Source organism: Photinus pyralis, unplaced genomic scaffold (assembly GCF_008802855.1).
Source record: "Photinus pyralis isolate 1611_PpyrPB1 unplaced genomic scaffold, Ppyr1.3 Ppyr1.4_LG6, whole genome shotgun sequence".
Taxonomy (NCBI): Eukaryota; Metazoa; Arthropoda; class Insecta; order Coleoptera; family Lampyridae; genus Photinus; species Photinus pyralis.
In genome coordinates this window covers 40740715-40764552 of record NW_022170663.1, presented here as the reverse complement: position 1 = coordinate 40764552, position 23838 = coordinate 40740715, and the positions used below count along the sequence as shown (strand labels likewise).

General features: G+C 35.8%; 1 protein-coding gene across 1 annotated transcript; it reads left to right on the top strand.

The window, feature by feature from the left end:
- Nucleotides 1-1104: 1104 nt before the first annotated feature.
- Nucleotides 1105-23144, top strand: LOC116174640 (adenylate cyclase type 2-like). The gene is made up of 6 exons (XM_031492581.1): nt 1105-1211; nt 1274-1651; nt 5300-5507; nt 12593-12928; nt 22236-22430; nt 22797-23144. The coding sequence occupies exons 1-6, from the start codon at nt 1105-1107 to the stop codon at nt 23142-23144; spliced, it is 1572 nt and encodes a 523-aa protein (XP_031348441.1).
- The last annotated feature ends 694 nt before the right edge of the window (nt 23145-23838 follow it).

Genomic DNA, 23838 nt, shown 5'->3' with positions numbered 1-23838 from the left:
GAATGTAATGTGGTATATTGGAGACAATTTACTGTGGTGCATGTGTAAATAAGAAACAATAATGGTCCAAGAATGGACCCTTGTGGTACTCCCCGGGTAACACTTTTAAAAGTCGATATTTTAACTGCTTGCTTCCTGTTGGAAAGATAACTGTCAATTAAGGCTATGGCTCCCGGACTGAAACTTACGTAATGTAAAATAGCTAGAAGCATGGCATGATCTAACGTATCAAATGCTTTAGAGAGATCTAGCAAAACAAGAATAGTTGCTTTACCCTGGTCCAGTGTGGAAATTATATCGTCTACAATTTTTAAAAGAGCAGTGCAACAACTGTGCATAGATCTGAATCCAGATTGGACATCCGGGATTAACTTATTTAAGGACAAATGGGTTCTAATTTGTTTCTCAATTACTTTTTCTAAGGTTTTTGATAAAGTTGGTAGCATACTGATTGGACGAAAATCATTTAGATTAGATGGAGAATTCAATAGCATATTTGGTATATGTGTACATTTTCCTATGCTTACCAAAGTATAAATTGGGAAAAAATTTTGACTGTATACATGAGTGGAATACACTAATTATTTTATAACCAATGTGTTATAGAATAGGTAACAAAAAAACATTGGAATTTAAGCGGACTCGGGTTTTAAAAATCACCTGGTATTAGGAGGGTTAATCGGAGGTAAGTAATAAATAAAATATACAAGTTTGATTGAAAGTTTAGACAATTTCAGCTGCTTGCACCTTTCTGAAAGTAAAAGTATACAAAAAAAATCTGTAGATGAGCGTCGACATTTAATAAATTTCAAAAGTGGGCATTTCTTTAAGGTAAAAGACTTTCAATCACTTGGACTGTGTTTAAGGTAAAAATATACAAAAAAAAAACCTATCGACACTGTAAAAATTTAGAACAATCCAACCGCGTGTACTTTCTTAATGCATGTGACGTAAGCTTCTTGTTTGGATTAGTTTTTCAATTTTCGCGCAAAAATAAGTAAAGTATAATTTTTAAATCCTATACATTCTGGGGTCCCTCAGGGAAGTGTGCTCGGCCCGCTCCTTTACCTATTATATACTGCCGACTTACCCGTCTTGCATAACATGACAGTTGCGGCATTTGCGGATGACGTTGCTATTCTCTCCTCTGACCACGATCCGGTTACCTCCTCCGTAAACATGCAATCCCAACTCAACATGCTCAGTGAATGGTATTCCAAATGGCGAATCAAGATTTATTTATTATCCCTCTCTTGTTTTGGGCCCTCAACAGGCAGAATCAAGCCAAATCAGTTCAAGTCACTTTTACCCAACGCAAAGAAATCTGTCCGGCCGTATCAAACAACGGTTCTCCCATACCTGTAAACACTGTAGTAAAATACTTAGGACTCCATTTAGACCAACGACTGACGTGGCAGAAACACATCCAAACGAAAAGGAAGCAGTTGGATCACAAAGTCAAACAAATGTACTGGCTCATGGGACGCAAATCTAAACTTTCTCTCAGAAATAAACTCCTGCTGTACAAAACCATGGTGAAACCCATCTGGTCTTACGGTATCCAGCTTTGGGGCTGTGCCAAACCCACTCATTTAAAACCAATCCAAGCGTTCCAAAACAAAACACTCCGAGCAATCGTTAACGCTCCATGGTACGTTAGCAACTTCATACTCCATCAAGACCTTCAAATTCCATATGTCACGGACGTGATCACCACTGTCTCTGCCGCTTACCAACAACGAATTACAGGTAATCCAAACGTCCTCATAGAAATCCTCTTCAGGGATGGACCACCCATCAGAAGATTAAACAAAACCTGGCCTGCTGGTCTACCCCCGTAACACTAAGTGAACTATAAGGTGAATTGTCAGTGGACACTTCCCCTTCCAAGTCAAAGTCATACATCACATTTACTTAATACTCTAAATGAAGTAGATTGTAAATTTGCAATAAAGATATAAAAAAAAGCTGTAAAAAATATTAAGGTTCTGAAGTGTATCTGGATGATTGGAGTCAATGGAATATGTGTCTTTTTTACGCAGGGGTTTTCAATGAGCATTTGTTCTTTAATTGTTTTTGTCGTCTAGATTGCGAGCCCAGAGATAGAATTGCAGTCGGTTTAATACGTACCTATATGGAGTAACATTTCTTCTAAAGTAGCCGTGAAAATCTTTGATTCAGCTTATTTTGAAATGACTAACAGCCGTGTAGGTTTGGTAGGAAAAAAGACACTAACCAATAGAAAATGTACACGTCGCCATTTTAAAGAAAATTCGCTATTGTGAGCGTTCAGAGTTGAATGAAGAGATAGATGAAATCTCTTAGCCATCGGGGAGAGATTGCAAGATTTTAATTAAAAGAGAAATTAGAATTTGTGCGTTGTGAAAAATTGGAATTAGTTGTGTTTCTTGAACGATTGTTTCGAATCATAACGGTGGTTCAGGAAAATTGAAAGTCACCGTGAACAAATTTTATGTCGAGCTAGCGGCCGGAGCAATTACGTTTTTAATATACTTACACCAAAGGATAACTATTACGTGATCAAACGAAGAGGAAATTTATAAATTGTGTGCTACGTGTAGAGTAAATGTACTTTTTTTCGAAGGCAAAAGTAAATGTGTTGGTCGAACAAATTCCGTAGGATTCGTGGTAACGTTTAATTAAATAGTATATGAAAGAGGCGAAATTGTAGCTAAAACTATCGATAAATAAACTTAGTTCAATCGGTCTCACTGTGGCAACCGTCTTTGAAATCATTATTTTGTGGCTGTGCTCATTAAGGATTTTCTCCAATTATACTAAACTGCAATACACGTTCCTTAAACTGAGTGTATGAAAATCATCGTCTCAGAAACTATTGCCACGCACAAGTAAAGGCAAACGTCGTAATCTAGCTCATTATAATTAGGAAAAAAATTCTGTAGTCCAGGGTTAGTTCCATTTATTTTTCAAAGTAAACTTTGAATACCTCTAAAATCTAATGTAGAAAGAATTTGTACAACGTAGAATTTGATTTAATTGGTCTTAAAGGATTCAATCAATTTGGAATTTCTGATAACTATGTGGAGTAATCGTGGAAGCTTTAAGACAGCTTCCAGACTGTAACGCTTTTGAACAATTTCCACTAAATTAAAAAAGGATATGTGACGTTATTTATAGCATACCGACATTTGCCAGGGAGCCATGTTCATAATAGTTGATAAAGTTCCCGATATGAAGGTGTATGAATTACATCCCAGCATAGAAATTCCGCTATACAAAGTTACGAAACTACATTTCGTTTAATAAACGGAGTTATAAGCGGGATGTGCAAGTAAGCTGCATTCATATACACTGCACAGACTGAAATCTTAACATAGAAAGATGCCGACTAACATTAATGTTTAGAGAAAGGACAATTAACAGCCACAGAACGTGTTTTTGGTAAATTTAGGGACAATGTATGAACAAGGCGTTAATTTCGAAATTTGATAATCTGTACCGTAGGAGCCGGAGAGATGGTAAATATTCGCATTAAAAGCTTTTGTAAACATTAATTATTAACAGGGGAGATTAGGGGTGTGCCACTAATGACATGTAATTTATTAGATACATTAGAAGTGGATATATTCAAATTAATTTACAGTCACAATAAATGCATATTACGGAAGGTAGATTACACTTTTAAAGGATACACTCTTGAGATATTGGGGATATACCTTTTGATCATTTTAGGGGGAGATTTCTTTCTCTATGTTTTTTGATATCTTTACATTCATTTGGGATTTACCCTTAGATGTATGGGGGGAAAGAAAAAAACAAAATTCCAGAATGTTATTTGCAAAATTTTAAAAGTCAATAGTTTCCGAATTAATTTGGCAGTATATGTATTTTATGGGTAATTCCGGATGCGTCACGATCTGTTAATCATCTGGGAAAGTTACCAGTGCCAGTCTGACGGGCCGTAATCCAATCTTACTGTCTTCTACGTGACTAAAACTAAATGAGATCATACAGCTCCGTGAGAATCGCTAGGCTGCAGTTCTATTGGTGGCTTTAACGCGCGCGTAATTCGTCGGACTAAATAAATCAGATTGACTAATGATTAATGATGGCTGATGATTAATTATTAGCCCCATTTTGGGGCGTGCTGAAACATTAAAAAGGGCGTGGGGACTAAATCAGGTAGGTTCAGAAAGAAGGATTCGGTTGGTGACCACCACAGAGTATAGTGCGTGGTTCAAAATTAAAGTTAATGAGTTACACTTACGTTAAACATTTGATTTATATTTAGCTAACCGAGTCTTTAACAGAGAATTGGGGTTTTTAAAAAATATGTCTTTGTAAATCACATGTTAATAAAAAAATCTTTTGAAAGTATATTTCAAGTGATTTTTTATATTAACAGAATTGTGTTCGTTTCGTATAAAGATAAATTTAATTAATGAGATTTCTAACTGAGTTGAAGAATTGGATTTTAATGTTCAAATGAGTTGGTAAAAAGGGGTCTTATTCAACTTTATATTTATTAAGTCTAGGAGATAGAAGATTGCTTTTTCAACTGCGGGAACATGTTCCAACAATCAAATTTAATCACCTTTTGTTCACTAACGGCAACACAACTAAATTTTCTTTTAGCGAAACAGAATCCAGCCCGTTTAATTAATCTATCCTTGACCGAACGCGACTCCAATTTATGGAATATTTCACACCGAGGTTTCAACGTCCTCTGGTTGCATAATAATTCCCATTATGGTGTTACAGTCTCTGAATATCCTTCTACATTCTTACTTAATAATAATAATAAGTATAAATTGTAGAATGCCTTGCATCAGTCACAATCTGTCGTGTTACCAGATTTCAAAATCTAAAAGTGTTAATATCTACCTGAAGGAGTCATCTAGAGGAAAATCTTTATTGGACTTTTTTGCTCAGAAAATAATGAAGCATCACGTAGTAATTTTACCTATAGAAAGGATACATTCTGTATAATAAGTGCATAAACAAATAAAATAGTTATTTATTTTTCGAAAGAACAAAAATTCTCCTTATGCGATGGTTTTGTCCGTTTGTCCGCATGTCTGCCTGTTTCTCGTCTAACTCGAGAACGAAAAGGGTAAAAACCTTCGCCCATCGATTTTTACGAGTTCAAGGATCAGTGCTATTGAATACGAGCCGGATCAAAAGTCTGGTTTCCGATTACGAGCGGAGTAACTATTGTACCTACCCCTGATACAACCCATGTTTAAAGCGCATCGCAGCCTATTGAAAAGAAAGAAACTATTATACTATTGTTCACTATTGTTATTGTTAACCTTAGTAAAAATCAAGTTACCTGCCTAGTCACCAAATTTGTTCTCGCGAAACCTAATAATTGTGTTTTAATTGCAGTTCAAGGAACGGAATTGGATACAATCTACAAGAAGTACTGCAACCGACTGAAACACGCATTGTTTGTGGCTTGTTTGTGCGTCGCAATCGCCGGGTGTCTTTTACTACTAATTACAACATGTATTCTACATTCAGAGGTAAGATGTAAAACAACTTATCTTACAAAATTCCTGCCAGTCTGCAGCCCACAATGAAAATAAATGCGCTTTCCTGTTTGAACACAAAGGTATTTGATAGCTGCCTTTGTAAGTGTCGGATTTGGTTACCAACCAAGCGAGTTTGTCCACTTGTTCATTATTTCGTAACCCTATATGTGATTTTACATAAATAAAATAGATGTTATGTCAATTCTTGCATATAATAACAAAAACGCTTTTTCATGTTTAATAGAATTTTTAGCAGATGGAAATATAACTTTGTAAATAAAAATAAAATAAAATAAAATAAAATAAAAAATAAAAAATAAAACAAAACTATACATAACGAAGCTGGTTGAATGACCACTGGTCTAGGCCAAAAAAAAAACTTATCTTACTATGTCATTTTGCATTGTCACTATGGTACTAATACGGTTTTTACTAACGACAGTAACAACTAGCCTAACCTATAACTTTTCCTGGAGTCTGTAAAACCGCTACCATTTTATATATTGCTAAATCTATAATGACTCCTGTCATCACTTACAGATTGACATTAGTCAACAGTTCTATATAACAATTGAAATTTTATATTAAAATACGATTTCGGGTAAAATTGACAAAACTCGTCAGTAAAATTACATTACCGGACTCGGAAATTAAAGTACTCGGCCCTAAAGAGGCCTCGTACTTCAATATTTGCTCGCCAGTAATGTGTCAGTTTCCTGACTTTTATGTAAATGACCATTCATGTCCATGGGTTATAAACAACTTAACATTTTTTATTCGGCAATTTGCGTAATATTAATCCTTTCATTTATAATACCTTTTTTTAGTGTACTAAATATCTTTAGGTTGTTAGAAGTATAGTTGTATCATTCAGGAGAAAATTAGTGAAAAATATAAACAGTACCGTTAAATGCATCCATTAGTGAAATGTTATATACAAGATCTAACCTGCTGCAATATCAAAATTTAAATTTTATTAACTTATTTATCATCTGAGACAATTTATACTCGTACAATACGATGATGTGCAAGGTTTACTCTTTGCAACGAACTACGTCGGAAAATAATAAATAATTCGTATGTTGACTTGAACATCGGGGCAGAACGAATAACTTTTTCTGATATGCCGACGTACATAAGGAACGTAAACATAATAGGAAAACAAATAAAAGCTAAATACTTGCATTGAAAGAAGCACCTGCAATTGAACCGTAGGCATGACATCAATATCATTAAACACATTTGATCTTCTCTGTCGTTATTTAATTTAGCAATAATTAATGACCGAATAACCAACATTTTAGGGTGTTAAACTTTTACTTGTAGTAGAAAAGGTTATCCTTTCGATACAAGTGTGACAATAATTGTAAGAACCTTAATAATTCGGAAAAGGTGGTGACCCCTCAGGAGTATTTCGGCAGTTGCACAGGGTTATTTCGGTAGTTGGTCCGCCATCTTGGTTTCCATTTTGAATCCACCATCTTGGATGCTACTTTGGCAAGGTGGAGGATTGCTGGAGAACAATTTTATGGTTAGAGGTTATTATCTATTTCGAAGAACACAGAAGCTCAAACGTGTAAACAGGTAAACAGAGTAATCTAGAAAAGAATACGATGAGAGGTTAGGAAAAAACTATGAGAGAACGATGACAGAAGATAAACCGTTGCTACTGGACGTACACGCAGTCACCGTGCTTTAGTTTTTAAAATTTGTTAAATGTTCCCAAAAAAAAATTTCTTGATAGCACTATAGAACCTGGCTACTTTAAGTGTAAGGGAAATAACCACAAATACACTCGTCCATCACAAGCGGATTTCCAACAGATTCATATTGACAGCTTTTTCATTTAAATACGTATAGCGCCCACAACAAAATATTACCAGCCCCGATTTCCTAAACATTTACACATAAATGAAATAGTGACAAACAAAATGACGTCTCTAAAATTACTTTCTCCGGGTAAAGGGAAATTTCGGAATAAATTTTCTTCGCCCTCTCACGTGAACCACTGCACAATATTCTTTTAATATCCCTCTTTACCTTGGCTTCTGGATGAATTAAATTTTATTGTCAGATTTATGCCCTTCAAGTTTTTAGACCTAATGCCTCTTAAACAGTTTCAAGTGTTATTAAAAAGTTTTAATTCGCGATTATGTCGTACTTTAACGAGGGTAAATGTCATCTAATATTGGACGAGATTGCGTTTGTAATTCAAACGCGTAAAATGTACAAAGCGAGTGAGTGATAATGAAAGTTAATTGATTGAAAAGAGCTGTATCGGTAGGTACTGTAAACACGAAAAGTTGCATGCCAGCTTAATGGTTTTTAAATGTGCTCTATTGAACGTAAAAACGTACTTCTGCGTTTGTAATTTAGTTTTTACATGATTATTAAAATATATGCCCCGTTTTGAGAACAATCGATTACCTATTTGTATAACAGTGCCAGCAGACTAAACGCCTCTGTATACAATTAAGTGCCACTAGGTATGAAGAATCAAGATTGGTGACATATTTTTTTGTCATTAATAATAAGTGTCTTTATTTTAATTAGTTTTTGATATACATGATTAACTGCAAAATAAAGAGGCGAAGTTCAGCACACGTTAACGTTAACCTCAGCGAGCGAAAGGTGGAATGGATGTTTTTTTTAAAATTAACCTGAAAACATATAACATTCAATACTCACAATATTAGTGATGTGGATTGTAAAATAACGATTTGTAAGTTACATAAAAAACGGTTATATTACGCGTAACTTACAAGAGGCCGGTTTTTTAATGTAATTTATGTCTTTTATGAAACTTACGTAACTTACGTTTTTAATTTAAAAAACCGTAATTTTTGTAAGTTACATAAAATTTAATGTAATACCTATTTGATACATTTTGATCGGTACTACCACAGACCATCAACGGTACTACCAACGTAAACGGTTCACCGTTGAATTTAGTTTGTTTTAATTAAGATGATACAGCCTCTAATTCGCGATCTGGAGCTTCTTCCTCCAAACGACGCGTGATGGCGAAATACCTACTGCTTGGTTATTTTATTTAATACACCAAAATATATAATTCAACAAGTGTTTTTATTTTCAAACACTCACAAAATTCAAAAAGGTTTATACAATATTGAAAAAAAAACATAAAAAACATAAATAACAGGTAATTTTACAAAAATATTTGTAAATTACATAAAAAACATAAATTACTGGTAATTTTACTATAAAATTACGGTTTTCTTTTAAAAATGGTAAGTTACATAAATTACAAAAATTACAAAAAACATAAACAATTGGTAATTTTACACGTAATATTACGCACTTTAAAAAAAACGTGTAATTTAAAATCACTAGTTTCTAGTCTATAACTTTTGATTGAGAAGTCTGATCGAAAAAGTACGAATTGATTTGGATTCTACGCACCTAAATTAATAAGAAAAAGTGTTTTCCCGAGAAATTTTGGTGTAGTCGATTTTTGGTAAAAAAAGGACTGCCTTTTTTTGAGCCCCGAAAAAAAATTGTCTCAGATCGACCCGGAAAAAAAATTTTCTCATAGAATGTGGCCTGTACAATCCATAATTTCAAACAGTTCCAAGATTGGGCTACTAATTCAAAAGTTACGGCCCTTTTAATTTTCTTTCGAAATTGGTTTCTAGTCCATAACTTTTGATTGAGAAGTCTAATCGAAAAAGTACGAATTGTTTTAGATTCTACGCCCCAAAATTAATAAGAAAATGTGTTTTCCCGAGAAATTTTGGTGTAGTCGATTTTTGGTAAAAAAGAAAGGTGCTTTTTTTGAGGCCCGAAAAAAAAATTGTCTCAGATCGACCCGGAAAAAAAAATTTTTTTCGAAATTGGTTTCTACTCACAATATACCTACACACAATATGCGTTCTCAGTCTAGTTCTACCCGTACTCTACATATTAACAGCTGTTCTCCAGGAGGTTGGAGATGATCGCTTTACGGAAGGATTGTAAACCAAGCATTTTGAATCTGGCCGTAGTAGAATTCCACAATACAGCAATGTTATATCAGTAGGAATGTTTAAGCTTCTCTATGGCCCGTTAGATATAAAGTCTTGTGAATTTTTTCTTTAAATACCTACAAGTTTTTTTTTTATACTATTGTATAAAGAATACCTTCTAATATGGGGTCCTGTTCACCATCACTACATTCCATATAATTTCTGAGGGTAACCTCCAGGAGGTACCTATCCGTAGCGCATTTTAAGTCTAATTTTATTAAAAAAATGTTTGACTGTATTATTTTTATAACTTTCTTTCTGTTTTTTTTTGTGCTTTGGAAAAATGAACTTTCTTTCTTTCTTTCAATCTCAAGAAAAAGGTAATTTTCATTCTTTCATGTAGTTACCTCATATGATACGCATTGTAATGAACATGTTTGGTAATGGAGGTGCTATTAACGATATTAATATCACTAAAGACAATTAGGGACCGCTTCAATTTTTCAAGTAATCGATGAGTTAAAAAAATATAAACCCTGAGGCGGTGGTTGAAGATCCATCCCGGATATACTATATGGCCTGGCCATTCGAGACTACGATGACCTCACGAACTTGCTCTTGCACCTTTTTCTTCACTTCATGCATTCAGTTCTATCTTTCAGGGCGGCCTTCTGCTTTTTCAAGGTAAAACGATCCTATTTTAAGGTACCTAATGAACATAAAAGGACTCATAGCATGTAGATCGCCGTTATCTTCTGTAACCACTATGAGAAGTCGCTCATTTATGGTGGTAGCAACGCTGGTCAGACAAGTCCTCATCTGATCATAATCAAGTTTTGATCTTCCTAATATCTCCTTGAGGAGGTCCTTTACCAAACAAAATAACCTTTCGCACTAACCCCCAAACCAGGGAGATGCAGGTGACATGAAGGTCCACAGTACCTGTTGTTCACTTCTTCCCAATCGATACTATTAAACAAATTAGCCGCTCCCACGAAATGTGTTCCGTTGTCTGAGAAAATTGTATTGAACGTTCCATACAAGGAAATAAGTGCTTCGGTAGACAAACTGCATACCAGATCTTAATCCACACATCGATAAACTGCACACTTGTGCACGGTCCGGGTTTTTCCTTCCTTCAAATAATTGGGCACTGCAAGATCCACTCCAGTGGTGGTAAACGGATCCCTATCCGATATCTTCCCTTATTTGGTAAGGAAACTGGATCCACTTTTAGTGGTTTAGTACTGAGTGACGAAGGCAGGCCTTGCAGATCCGTATTACTTTTAACACCGCCCTGCTGGAGTTAAATATCCACTATTTTTCCCTCAAGTTGTTAGGAATGAAGTTGACTCCACCGTATCCATGATACAGATGAGTCATAAATTAGAGCTGTGACAAGTGGATGGCTTTTTGGTAACAGTGTTTATTGTAAGCGTTAAGGAAGGTTAGCGATGCACCTAGCCCTTGTTTTCTGTGATCTTCCGTAATGATTTTTGGAATCCCCCTGGCACAAAATTTGTGGTACAATTTCACGAACTCAACTTCGTGGAATTTGTGGGAAATGTTCCTAGAGTTCGGTAATCATGAAACGTTGGTTGTTGGAGTTCATTGTAGCCGATTCCATCCCCTTTTGAGTCTGTGTCGCTATCAGTCCACATTTCAGTTTGACTACCTTCCCAGCTATGGTATGACCACAATTCGTTTGCAAGCTAATGGTTCTTAGATGAGGACGTCTGAAATCATTATTCCTTTTTCTTGGAGTTCATTTAACCAAGGTCCTTCAAGAGCAAAATTAATCCTTGTTCTTTGCCAACAGTTTGAAACCAAAGCGCTTGCTTTTTCTGTGTAAAGGTTTTAGTCATACTACGAACTTATCGTACTTTTCGCGTGACGACATCTTTTCTCCAAAGAGAAATTCTTCTCAAATTTTTACAGCATTTCCTTGCCGTGCTACTCCAGTGGTTATATAATTCTTCCGGTGTCTCCAATTATCCAAACTGAGACTACTTTCTTGGTTTCATACTAACTTTCAAAGTACTTAGGAGAATACTACAAGCGCACTGATTATAGAGATTCTGATGTACTTGACATCCTCTTCCTTCGATGACTTCTGCTTATTTTTTGAGTCAGTACATAATTTGATAATGACTGGGACTTTCTTCTTGCATTTCTAGAGGAGTGACCAATTTTCAAGCACCGGAAGCAAGCAATTTTCTCTACTTTCTGCCTATCTTCATAGGTCATTAATTTCGCTTTCCAACATTTAGCAGAGTCGTGATTTTTGTTTAAAAAATGCCGAAGTTCTTCCCCACTCATTTGATAACAATTCAGAAGCTGTGGGAGCGTTATCTTCTTGAATATTGCTTTTATTCTGGCATTCTCCCCTCCTACCATTACATTTTAATTGTTGTTGTGGTGGTGTAGTTGACTGAATGCCTTCACGTGCAAGGGAAGGTAGCATTTCATTTTTCACTTCCTGTCGCATGAAGTCTCTCAACTCGACTCTTGTGGCACCAATTAACATGGAAGTGCAAGGAAAAATGAAATCTCACATGTAGGTACATTAAGTAAACTTATTACCACTGAAAGAGGGAAGTATATAATTATGATTGTTTTAACGTCAGCCTGAAGTGCCTTTCGCGAAGTTACGTTTGGTTTGTGAAAATCGAACAACAAATAATGGGGATGTGCGCGACATTCGGTACAAGATTGCTTTGTTTGTCACTGGTTCAAGTGTATTCAGAGCATCTCTAGCGATAAATATCATCTTTTGAATATATTCATCCATGTCATGGAAGGGCGTTTATAAAATATTGAAGGACTTCGAGGTGCCTTTTCCTAACAAACAGATTCTTATATAAAACATTGATAGATTGCCCTTTCTGTTAGCACAAATCGCCCTAGAATTATATGAAGTTTATTTCCCGTGTTTAACTTCACATTCTCTTTCAAAGCTAACAACCGCGCTATCTCTAAAGCTCATAAACGTCCCACAATAAGCTATGCAGTAAGTCAATTCATTCCTTTTTGTTAGAAGGGGGAATTTGTGAAAAAGGAACGCGCTTTCAAATTAAAAGGCCGAAACGCTCACGAACTGTTTTATTGCAGGACATTCAAGACCATCTGCTTCCAGTGGTGACACTATCCTTGGTGACCATTGCCCTAATGCTGATATTCGTGGGATCGCAGCTTCCGCCAATGCTGGAGTCGAAAATATGGTCGCTGGTGGCGTCGCTGATCGTCACGGGAGCGGTGACAACCGCGGCTCTGCTACTCGCTGGAATATACGCACCCCTGCCGCTTTTCGCCCTGCTCCTAGCGTTGCACACGATGCTACCGCTGTCGAAACTGATCGCAATAGCGTTGGCGGCAATCGTCACGGTAGCTCATTTGGCGATTGCAATAGCGCGCAGGTTGAATAATTCCGACTCGTCGTTTGAGCAGGTGAGTAGGGTGCACATTTAGGTTTCTAGGGCAGAGCCCGAAGGTTAAACGAAAAGTTTGTAAACTACAAGAATGCGTATAGGCTGAGCGTGGCTTTGAAAAGTGAACATTACATTTTAACAGACGTTCCTTTAGTACTTTATTTTTATATAAAACACACCCTACGGCAACAAACAGAACAAATTCCACACAAATGCTTGGCATAGTCTTTGAGGAAATTGCAACAGTTCAAAGTTAACGCAGCTTCGTTATTTCATACCAGTCTTTTGGCAAGAATTTATTTTATACAGACAGGAAGCCGAATGATTTAAGGGTAGTAAGCAGATCAGTAAAATAAAAAAAAGCAAATGTTTGCCTTTCGCCGTCGGCGGGGTGGACGTCAAGGTATAGGTGAACTAGGTGACTTTGAAGATACAGTTGGGAATTGAATTATTTGTCTTGAGAACTACATCGGCGACCGCAAGAGATGTTTTTGCGATGATTCGAAACAATTTTTCAAGAAACACAACTAATTCCAATTTCTTACACCGAACTAATTCTAATTTCCCTTTTAATTAAAATCATGCCCCGATGGCTGTGAGATTTTATCTATATCTTAATTCAATTCTGAACGACTCCCTTTACGCGAATTCTCTTTAAAATGGCGACGTGTAAATTTTCTGTCGGTTAGTGTCTTTTTTCCTACCAATCCTACACGGATGTCATTTATTGTTAGTCATTTCAAAATAAACTGAATCAAAGATTTTCACGGCGAGTTTACCTTCACAATGAGCTAAGAAATGTTACTATTAAACCGACTGCAATCCTATCCTTGCGCTCGCTATCTAGATGAAAAAAACAATTAAAGAACAAATAATGCTCATTGAAAACCCCTGCGTAAAAATTACACATATTCCACTGACTCCTCCAATCATCCAGATAAATTTTTTACATTATCACTACTAACATTTTTTTGGAAAGACCTTCCAGAACCTTGGCATTTTTTACAGCTTTAAAATTATACTTCACTTATTTCTGCGAGAAAATTGAAAAATTAAATCCAAAATAGATGCTTCCGACACATGCATTAAAAAAATGTTCTTAATTTTTACACAATCGATAGGTTTTTTTATATTTTTACCTTAAAAACAGTGCAAGTGACTGAAACTTTTTTACCTTAAAGAAATGCCCACTTTTTAAATTTATTAAATGTCCATGCTCATGCATAGAATTTGTTGTGTACTTTTACTTTCAGAAAAGTGCAAGTAGCTGAAATTGTCTAAACATTCATTTAACCTTGTAGATTTTATTTATTACCTTCCATTAACCTTCCTAGTATAAGGTGAATTTTAAAACCCGAGTCCGCTTAGATTCCAGTGTTTTTTTGTTACCTATTCTATAACATTTTAGTTATAAAATAATTAATGTATTCCACTCAGTGCCTAATCATGTATACGTAAATGCGGGTAGTCGATTTAGAGTCAACAATTTTTTTTCTTTTATACTTTGGTAAGCATAGGAAATTGTACACATGTACCGCTTCACAGTGAACTTGAACAAAGATATGTCTGGCGAGAACGAGCTATATCAAGAAATGTATTGCTGAAAAGCGAGCGTGGTTGCCACGATTCCTTTGGACCTAATTGTTTCGGTTCATTCTGTGAAAATCTGAGCACGTGACAAAAATGCAGGTTTACTATTCGTTTAAAAAGGTACGCTAGTCGCGATTGCTTTTTGCAGAAAATAGGACTCATTTCGGTATTTCTACCGAGCGAGATTTCAAGAGGAATTTGCGAGCCATCGTGTCCTCTACTTGGGCGAGTTGTTTCTACTGGTACTGTGCATTAGTGCGTTAAAATTGAATTTTTATCGAGTTATAAGAGCAGATTTTATTCTGAATATCTGGAGAGATTCTTTGTGAGATTACAAGAACTGGACCGTGCATTTTTGGAGTGACTTTTATTCGGAGTTCGTGGTAAGCTTTGTGAGATGTTACACGTGGCACATTACTTCACGAATTGTAACGATATAAAGAAATATTCCCAGAACGTCTTTCAATTTTGTTTCCTAGTAAACTTCAATGTCGTAACTAAAATTGATCGTTAGACATTGAATTTTCATTAACACTTTGGGGAATTCTTACCCTAAAATTGAGCACCAGTTTCCATTTTGTAACCTTTGCAGTCTAAATAATTACACCAAAGCTACTTCCTTAATTAATTAGAAAATCTCATTTTTTCAGTTGGTCGTAGCACGCTAAAGAGGTCTGAAATATGCAAAACATGTCCAGCATACCTACCTATTAAAACTTGAATGTGATATTTTCAACAACGTTCGCGATCTTTATGTAGAAAACAAAATTATAAAAGTATATTATTATTTATTCCACTTTATGCTCACATTTTGTTTGACATTAAAAATTTAAGGGTACATTAGTCTCGCAAAATGCCATTAGTGCCGAAATAATTTTAAAGCAACTACATAAATCTCTCCCGTCTGCGTCATTGTAATAGACTAGATCAGAGAATTGGTACCAGTAAAAATGTAATTACTTGAATATGTCCTGGCCGGAAAATAAAGATAGCTACGCTTGCATGTAGACACACCGTTAGTGTATTGCAGGCAAAAGCACAGATTTAAATAAAACCGTCCGCTTCAACTAACGCAAGTACTCACTATGCAAAAACAAACTCGGTTTATTTATCCTACATAGAATAAACACCGTCAACAAATGATGCGGAGAAAAAGAAAATATACAAGATAAAAATCTAACCCCTCTTTTGAATTTAGCAATCAAATTAGCATTCATCAAACATTCCTGGATTGTGCAATTCATAGATATCGACCCAACATTTTCAAGTATTACATGTCATCAATCTTAGATGGGGTGTTAATTCCCTTACACTTCACATGGACTCGTGCGAACCATCTTGGGTAAATATCAAAATCACAACCTCCAGCGCAATTCAAATAAGAAGAGATGCATTACTTAAGACCCTGCTTAATAGCCAAAATACACATTGTAGCGTTTCAAGTCTTATCTGCTTGAACACTCGTGTCTTATCTTAACTTGCTTTGTTTTTTCGAATATAAGTTCTGTTCTCTTCCCTTTTCTTTTCTGGAGCGGCACGCGTATAAAATCCTATGCAAATTTGTAAATTTGACAATAGTATACAGGGTGTTTTTTTGGGAGCTTTAGTTAAACGTTTCTGGGAAAGTAAAATACGTAGGTTTTTGAAAATTTGTACTTAGGAGTTACTCTGAAAGCCGAATCTATGTAAAATATTTTCAAAATGTCCGCACTTCCGGAAACACCGGAAGTAGATAGTAATTCCGTTATTTTAAATGGCAACCCCTATTTTTTATTGCATTTTTGGATTCTACGTGAAATTTCAGTTCTTTTGATACCCATATGTCGATATCTGCCATTTATGGTTTTTAAGTTATTTTGACTTTAAGAAAAAAAATGGCGGATGCTGATGGTACCTTGATAATTGATTACTTGAAAAAGGTTATAGTCATGACAACCCATTTTTATCAGTGCATAGAGAATGAATAGGGCTTTCTTTTAGTGTACTTAAAAAAAAGTTAAGTTGCGTACAACCACACCTATGGAGATCCAAATTTAAGAAACTTCAAAGTCTATAAACTCAGTTTTTTTAAATGGAATGACCATGTTCTTAATATTGCATGAGATAGAGAATCGAAATTGGCATATTTTGATATTACATGTTCCTATAGCTATCTTTAACAGTTTCTGATTTATTCCCATTTCATTGAATTGATCTCGCAATTGATGCCATTTTTTTTCGCATTTTCTTTTTAGTAGTTGGCCATGATTTTATAACAATCGAATTTTAAACAAATCAAGGAATGGATTCTTTAATACCACTGATTCTAGTTCTAGTCTAAATAATTCATTAATAAATAACTCATTTATTAAGGATATAGGACAGAAAATTTTTGAAAAATCTAAACAGAGTCGTTCAACTGAATTTCTTAAACAACGTATAAGTCTACAAATTAAGAGAGGTAATGCGATATCTGTTCTAGCAACAATTCCATACCAAAAATGTTTCAACGAAGTTTTTTATATTTTGCATTGAATTTATTTTGTTAATCTTGCATTTGCAATTCAATTCATTTTCTTAAATATTCTCTTCTAGAGCTTTGTATCACTTGTGCTTCAACGGTTTGTAGTGCATTAGGGGTACAAAATTTCCAAAATTCATACAATTTCGTTCCGGTTTTCGAATGAATGTACGGAAAGCACGCGCCGCGATTCTGCCCATTTCACCATAAATAACAATTAAATTCCAAAATAGGTGAAACCACTGCGAGTCATTTTTCGATTTTTGAAAAACTTATGTTAACCTATAAACAGTGGGTGATGGATTAGTGTCACTAGATTTGTTTAAAATTCAATTGTTATAGAATCATGGCCGACTACTAAAAAGAAAAACCTAAAAAAATAGTGTCAATTCAATAAAATGGGAATAAGTCAGAAACTGTTAAAGATAGCTATAGGAACATGTATTGTCAAAATATGCCCATTTCGATTCTCTATCTCATGGAATAGTAAGAACATGGTCATTCCATTTAAAAAAACTGAGTTTTTAGTCTTTGAAGTTTCATAAATTTGGATATCCATAGGGGCGGTCATACGCAACTTAACTTTTTTTTAAGTGCACTAAAAGAAAGCCCTATTCATTCTCTATGCACTGATAGGTTGCCATGACTACAACCGTTTGCAAGTAATCAATTATCAAGGTACCATCTGCATCCGCCATTTCTTTTCTTAAAGTCAAAATAACTTAAAAACCATAAATGGTAGATATCGACATATGGGTATCAAAAGAAGTGAAATTTCACGTAGAATCCAAAAATGCAATAAAAAATAGGGGTTGTCATTTAAAATAACGAAGTTACTATCTACTTCCGGTGTTTCCGGAAGTGCGACCATTTTGACAATATTTTACATCGATTCGGCTTTCAGAGTAACTCCTAAGTACAATTTTTCAAAAACCTACCTATTTTACTTTCCCAGAAACTTTTAACTAAAGCTCCCAAAAAAACACCCTGTATTAAGAAGTATGGAGAACGGTAAGGGATTTTTACCGTTCGAAGACAATTGTTTGGAGGAGGAGCGAAGCGACGACTCCAATTATTGTCTGAGAACGGTAACCCTTAACGTTCGACGTGCTTATAACATTTTTTGCGCGATCGAAATTAAAATTATAAATATGCACTAAGAAATTAACGAGCAGAATAAATCCAAATGATCGAAGTGGTATGGTGTACATCACTAGGTAACCAGTTTAATTGTCAAAATTGAAATTAATAATTCCATAAAATTGTGCATGTGTCTGATGTAGTTTGCTAGCTTTGCACTTCCTATATGACTTTATGAGCGATGTATTCGCCGGTGGCCGAATGGTATGTCGAAGATTCTTTACAGAAAAAAATTGTAATTGGAATGTGTTAAGAAAAACGAAAGCATATCTTCAAACACATTGAATTGATCTCTATTGCTTCAGGTTTAAATGAAGAACGTGTTCTTTCTGTATGAAATAACAGCACAAATTGTACGTTTAATGTGACAATAAATAAAGATTAAACTGATGTTGAACTGATTGTTTTAAAAAGGCGTGGTAAGTATTTTTGCTGTTCTGTTTTTAGATCGGTAAGTAATTTTGGCGTCGTCGTAATCATAGCAATTGGTAAATTCTACGTACTGTCATGGAAACACCCATGATAAATTGTCAGAAATGACCGATCACGCAAAAAATCTTTAAAATCAAAAGCGACCACCTTAAACTGCTTGCACTTTCAACTTGACGAACCTTTTTCCGAAATCGGACAACACGCGTTAAACTTATTACACAACTCTGGTTAACCTGCTTCTGCACAAATTTATTACAAAAATCAGTAGTCTTCTAATAAAAAAAATAGGGCTGACTGCCTGAAAATTTAGCGTAAAGAAATGTACCCGCTCTTCCTCAACCGTCGTGAAACGAATCTCGTTTCCGTTGATTCCAATATTTAAAAATGTTTCAAAACCCACGCGTGGGTGTTTCCGCGTAACACAACCGTAAATAATGGGAAACGGGCAAATATAGACCATAGCAGCGCTATTAAATAGCGAAAACTCAAAGTCTCTAGGTGGCCCAGGGGCCGAGATCTCGAAGGAACGACAGACAGACAGAAACGGAATATTGAGCATATAAGCGTTACCGCAACTTCGTTGTATTACGCTAAAAAAACCATCATTTCCACTAACCCCTAACCTCCTTCTTTATGAATTTTTCAACACACCGCCAATCACAATAATTGGACTTGAATCACCCCAGCGACGCCCAATATGTGGTAGAGAGTGGAAGGTGTAAGGAATGGACTCGGAGGGTCAAATACGAATTACAGGGGAGATGACGCGTGATGGGAGGATACTTAGAAGAGAATGGTAAGACTAGGGGATGAAATCTTGCAATCTTATTGTTTCTTGTCCACGGATCTCGGAGTTGTTGTTCGGATGTTGTCCGAAGTAGTGAATCCAGATGTATAGCAACAACAGAGCCCTGAAAAACTGACAAACACATAAGAACACAGAAAGGGAAGACTTACAAGATGGTGGAGACCTTGAAGTAGAGGGTATAAATGCGTAGTCGTGACTAATACATTATATTATCAAATAATTATAAGATCCTGATGTGGGGTAGGTTAGTGGTATGGACACCATCTTACAACTAAGGTGCCGAGTTCGATCCCGGAGGCCATCGACAAACCAACGTTGGTGTTTTTTTTTCTTCCTAGGAATCGACTCAGACTCGTTAAAAATAAGTACCTTGCGTATTCCCACTTCAACGATCTCAAATTGAGGAAAAATCCCAAAATAATTTTCCGCCCGTCATTCAAGTACCTACGATTGGTTGACAATTATTGGACGGTCACCGGAAAACAAAACGAAAGCAATCTCGCACAAAATCAAACATTTTGGGAAAAATTAAGAAGTAACAGACACTAAGAGGAAATGTAGCAAGTCCGGAAAATAAAATAAAATAAAGACGTTATACTTATAGGTCCCTACAAAGGTAAATATAGATCTAACACCGAACGTAAGGTAAACGCAAAAGAAATGATACGGAATGGTAAGGAATTAAAGGCGAGTGTCAAAAATAGATTAAAGGGGGAATATAAAAGATATAGAAGAGAGACAAAGGAAAACTTGCTGCCATTTACAAGGTAAGATAGCAACACCACTGGGATAAACAGCAACCGCTAAATAACAGTCGCCTGTTGTCCTAATCAAATTTGTAAACCGTTACTTTTTGAAAATGTGTTGTTGTCGAGTTTTTTGCTATACGCAGGTTCTGTTTTGCCATCTCCATTCGTCTTTACCCATTGCCTTTCTTTCCATATCCACGTAACCTCTCGCATCGTTTAGATCGTTTACCATATTCACTCGTCTTTTTCCTCTTTTATTTGTACTCTCCACGGCTCCTTCGATAACGGCTTTCAGCAAACTGTGCCCTCTTAGCACGTGACCATGCCACATTCTTTTCCTTCTCAAAGTTGTGTTATAGATACAAGGATCTTCCCTCACCTATTCTTCCTAGTGCCTGTTCGTTCATAAATCTTGTCATACCACTTTGATCCAAGCATTCTTCTCCACATCCACATTTCAATCTCTTTAAATCTTTTCTTATGTATTTTCAAGATTGTCCACGGGTCACATCCGTACAATCAAGTCTATTTACTGCCCGGTGCCTTGTATCCTTCCAATCTACACCTTTCTCTTTTAAAATCCCCATAAATTTTTCCTACAGAATGCAATCAAATGCTTTCACCAGACCAACGAAACACAAGCTCAGATTCCTTCTTTCTCCATATATCTTTTACCTATTGTCCAATTTGACATCTCTTGTTGCCATTTCTCTTCATTATCTTCTCGAACCTTTTATTTAACACTCTATCCTATCAGACTGATCGTTATATGTTCACCACACGTGTGTCTTCATTTCTTTTTATCCAGAAGAATCATCTGATTTAGGAAATCTTCAGGCCATTCAGGTTCTACTGGAATGCCATCTGTCCCATGATTTCATTGCTATTTCTGATTCTGGCTTTTATATTGTCAGGACAGACTTATGCTTCTGTTTCCAGTTGGTTTTTCATGTGTTTTATAGAGATCTACGATATACTCTTCCCACCGACTCTTTCTATCTTCCACCGCGTTGTTACAAACACCTTTAATGATCTATTCCAAGTAACCTCTTTAGTCCGTTTGTAAACAACATCGTGCTCGTGCTCTCTTATCCTATCAAGCTTTTCTATTTAGGAACAATGATCTCCTCACCACCTTTTCCTAGCTTCATCAGTTTTTTCTCTCAACTCCGTTTTTACCCTCCCATATTGACTTATTCCTCCTGCGGTATTGATGGTTTTGTACCTTCTTTTCTCTTGAATCTTTTCCATGATTTCCTGATTTATCCAAAACGTCTTTGATCTTATTCCTTTCTTATATCCACTTTATCTTCAGCTGTTTTGATTATTCCCGCCTCGATTCTGTTCCACTTACACTTTACATCTTCCTCGACTTGTGGCGACTTTAGATTCATTATTTCTTCATTCATCAATTTCCCCACTTCATCCTTCTCTATAAACTTTTATTTGTCTAGGGGCCAATCTTTCCATCTCTCGATAAATTTATTTGGCAAATAAGTACCTTGACAACGATTGGATCAACAATGATATCCGTGGAATTTACTCCTTATTGTTTTTCTCGAATGCATTGTCCACCCGGGAGATACGGATTTGGGGACTATTTTAACCACGGAAAACTTAATATTCAAGGAATCCATATTTCTTTTCATCTTTCTGTGGAAGTTTTCAAGGGATACCGTGAGGTCTTTAATGGAGTGGTTTCTCGTTGATCTTTTGTTGTCTTTTCTGTTTGAACGAAACTCGTAACTCGTAACGAAACTAATGAAACCATAAACATTTCCAATGTTAAAAATATTTTGTTATGGAAAAGAATCAGTCTTGCCCTCCAGTTAAGAAGGATATAATTCTGAAAGAGTACATTACGTAACGAGTGCTGAAAAAGATAAATTTCGTAAAAGTGCGAAATATATGCACCTAAAAACGAAGCGAGATACCGGTAACCTTTTATCAAAAACTGTTTTCCAAGCGCTCAGCCTATTGCATTAACAAGTGGTAATCATTGTTTTCTAATAGTCGACACCTGATAAGAAAACAATGATTTCTAATTTTTATTAAAATAATTTGTGTTTGATGGGATTGCGGCCTATATGTTTTCTAATTGTTTCAGCTTGTTCCCGAAATTATCCTACTTCTGACCGCAAGCGGCACAGGATTGTACTACCGTTACATTACCGAAAGTGCACATCGTCGCACTTTTGAAAGTACGCGAAGTTGTATAGAATCAAGGGTGAAGTTGGAAGTAGAAAAGGAACAGCAGGAACAGCTTCTGTTAAGTGTCATTCCAGTGTATATTGCAGCGGAGGTAAGTTAATCAATTCAATGAAACGTCATCCATGAAACCGCTTAAAAGCTCTCGCTGAAAGGTCTGAAAAAACATGGAAGCTGTTTTAGCATTTTTTAATAAAATCCTCCTTTCGCATGCCCTGTGCTTTATTTAACAAATTTACGCTTTTTTTAATAAAAGTGATATCTCAATTTTTTGCCAGCCAGAAATGAATTAGGAAAGTAGATATAATCAAAAGAAATTTAAAAGCTTTGCTCTCAAAGAGCGAAAATGGAATCAGAGGAATCGCTTTGATTAATTCCCGATTTATTTTCTAAGGGAAGTAATTAAATCATGCTCCCTACGGTTTCGATTAGTGCGCTTAAATCTTATTTGTGGTTTCAGGTGAAGAGGAGTATTATGATTAAAATGTCGGAAGCATGCCACGAGGGGCCGAATAAAGCTCAAACGTTTCACGAGATGCACGTGCAACGCTACAACAACGTGTCCATACTCTACGCGGACATCGTTAATTTCACTCCACTCTCTGAAAGACTGTCGGCCTCCGATTTAGTTAGGACCCTCAATGAACTGTTCGGTCGGTTCGATCAAATTGCACAGGTAAGTGCCATTTGGAAAGTAGCAGCGCTAGGTTTAAGTGGCACGTTGAAAGCACTTTTCATCCCCATTCTTGAAACGCTGTTTACACCTAAAAGTGCCACAGTTCAACTTCACACGGTCCTTTATACATAAAGTCACGTCTATTAATGGTCTGCATCAGAAACATAATATTTCAGATGGCCAAAAAGCTGAAATTTTTGGAACAATGGGGACCTACTTTGCAAACTGCGTGAGATCTAAGGTAGAAGCTCCAGATTCACGTATGATTAATGCGGATTGCCATCAAACAAATGAAATGCTGTTCCTCATCTCCATAATGAGCGTTTAATCTGCCTCTTGATAAAAAATGTAAAATTCCCCAGAGGAATCTTAAATCCTGCAAGATTATTTCTTATACAAATTAGGCGCATTACAATCGAGTATGATAATATAAGTTAATATACGCAGTTCGAAACCTTTTTAAACGCGCTTTCTTTCATTTTACTTTGGAAATTGGATATTTCAGTACAAAAGGAATAGTGGAGCATATTAATTGTTTAATTAAACGGCGAAATGGTTCATGTTGACTACGGCGGCAAAAGAACGGATATTAGTTGGTTCAGTTTCAGGAAAACGAGCTGCCGAGTTCCGGAATATAATTATAATTATCGACTAATTTCAAGTTTATTGCAAATTGCATTTCGTTCTTAACTGCGACTATCGTTTCTAAGATTCATTGCTTCATTCATTTTCCGATCTACATAAAGATATCCGTCCTTACACAAAAAATTATTGGATATTATATTCCAATCAAAATATTCAGATGATTAAGGGGTAACTATTTTCA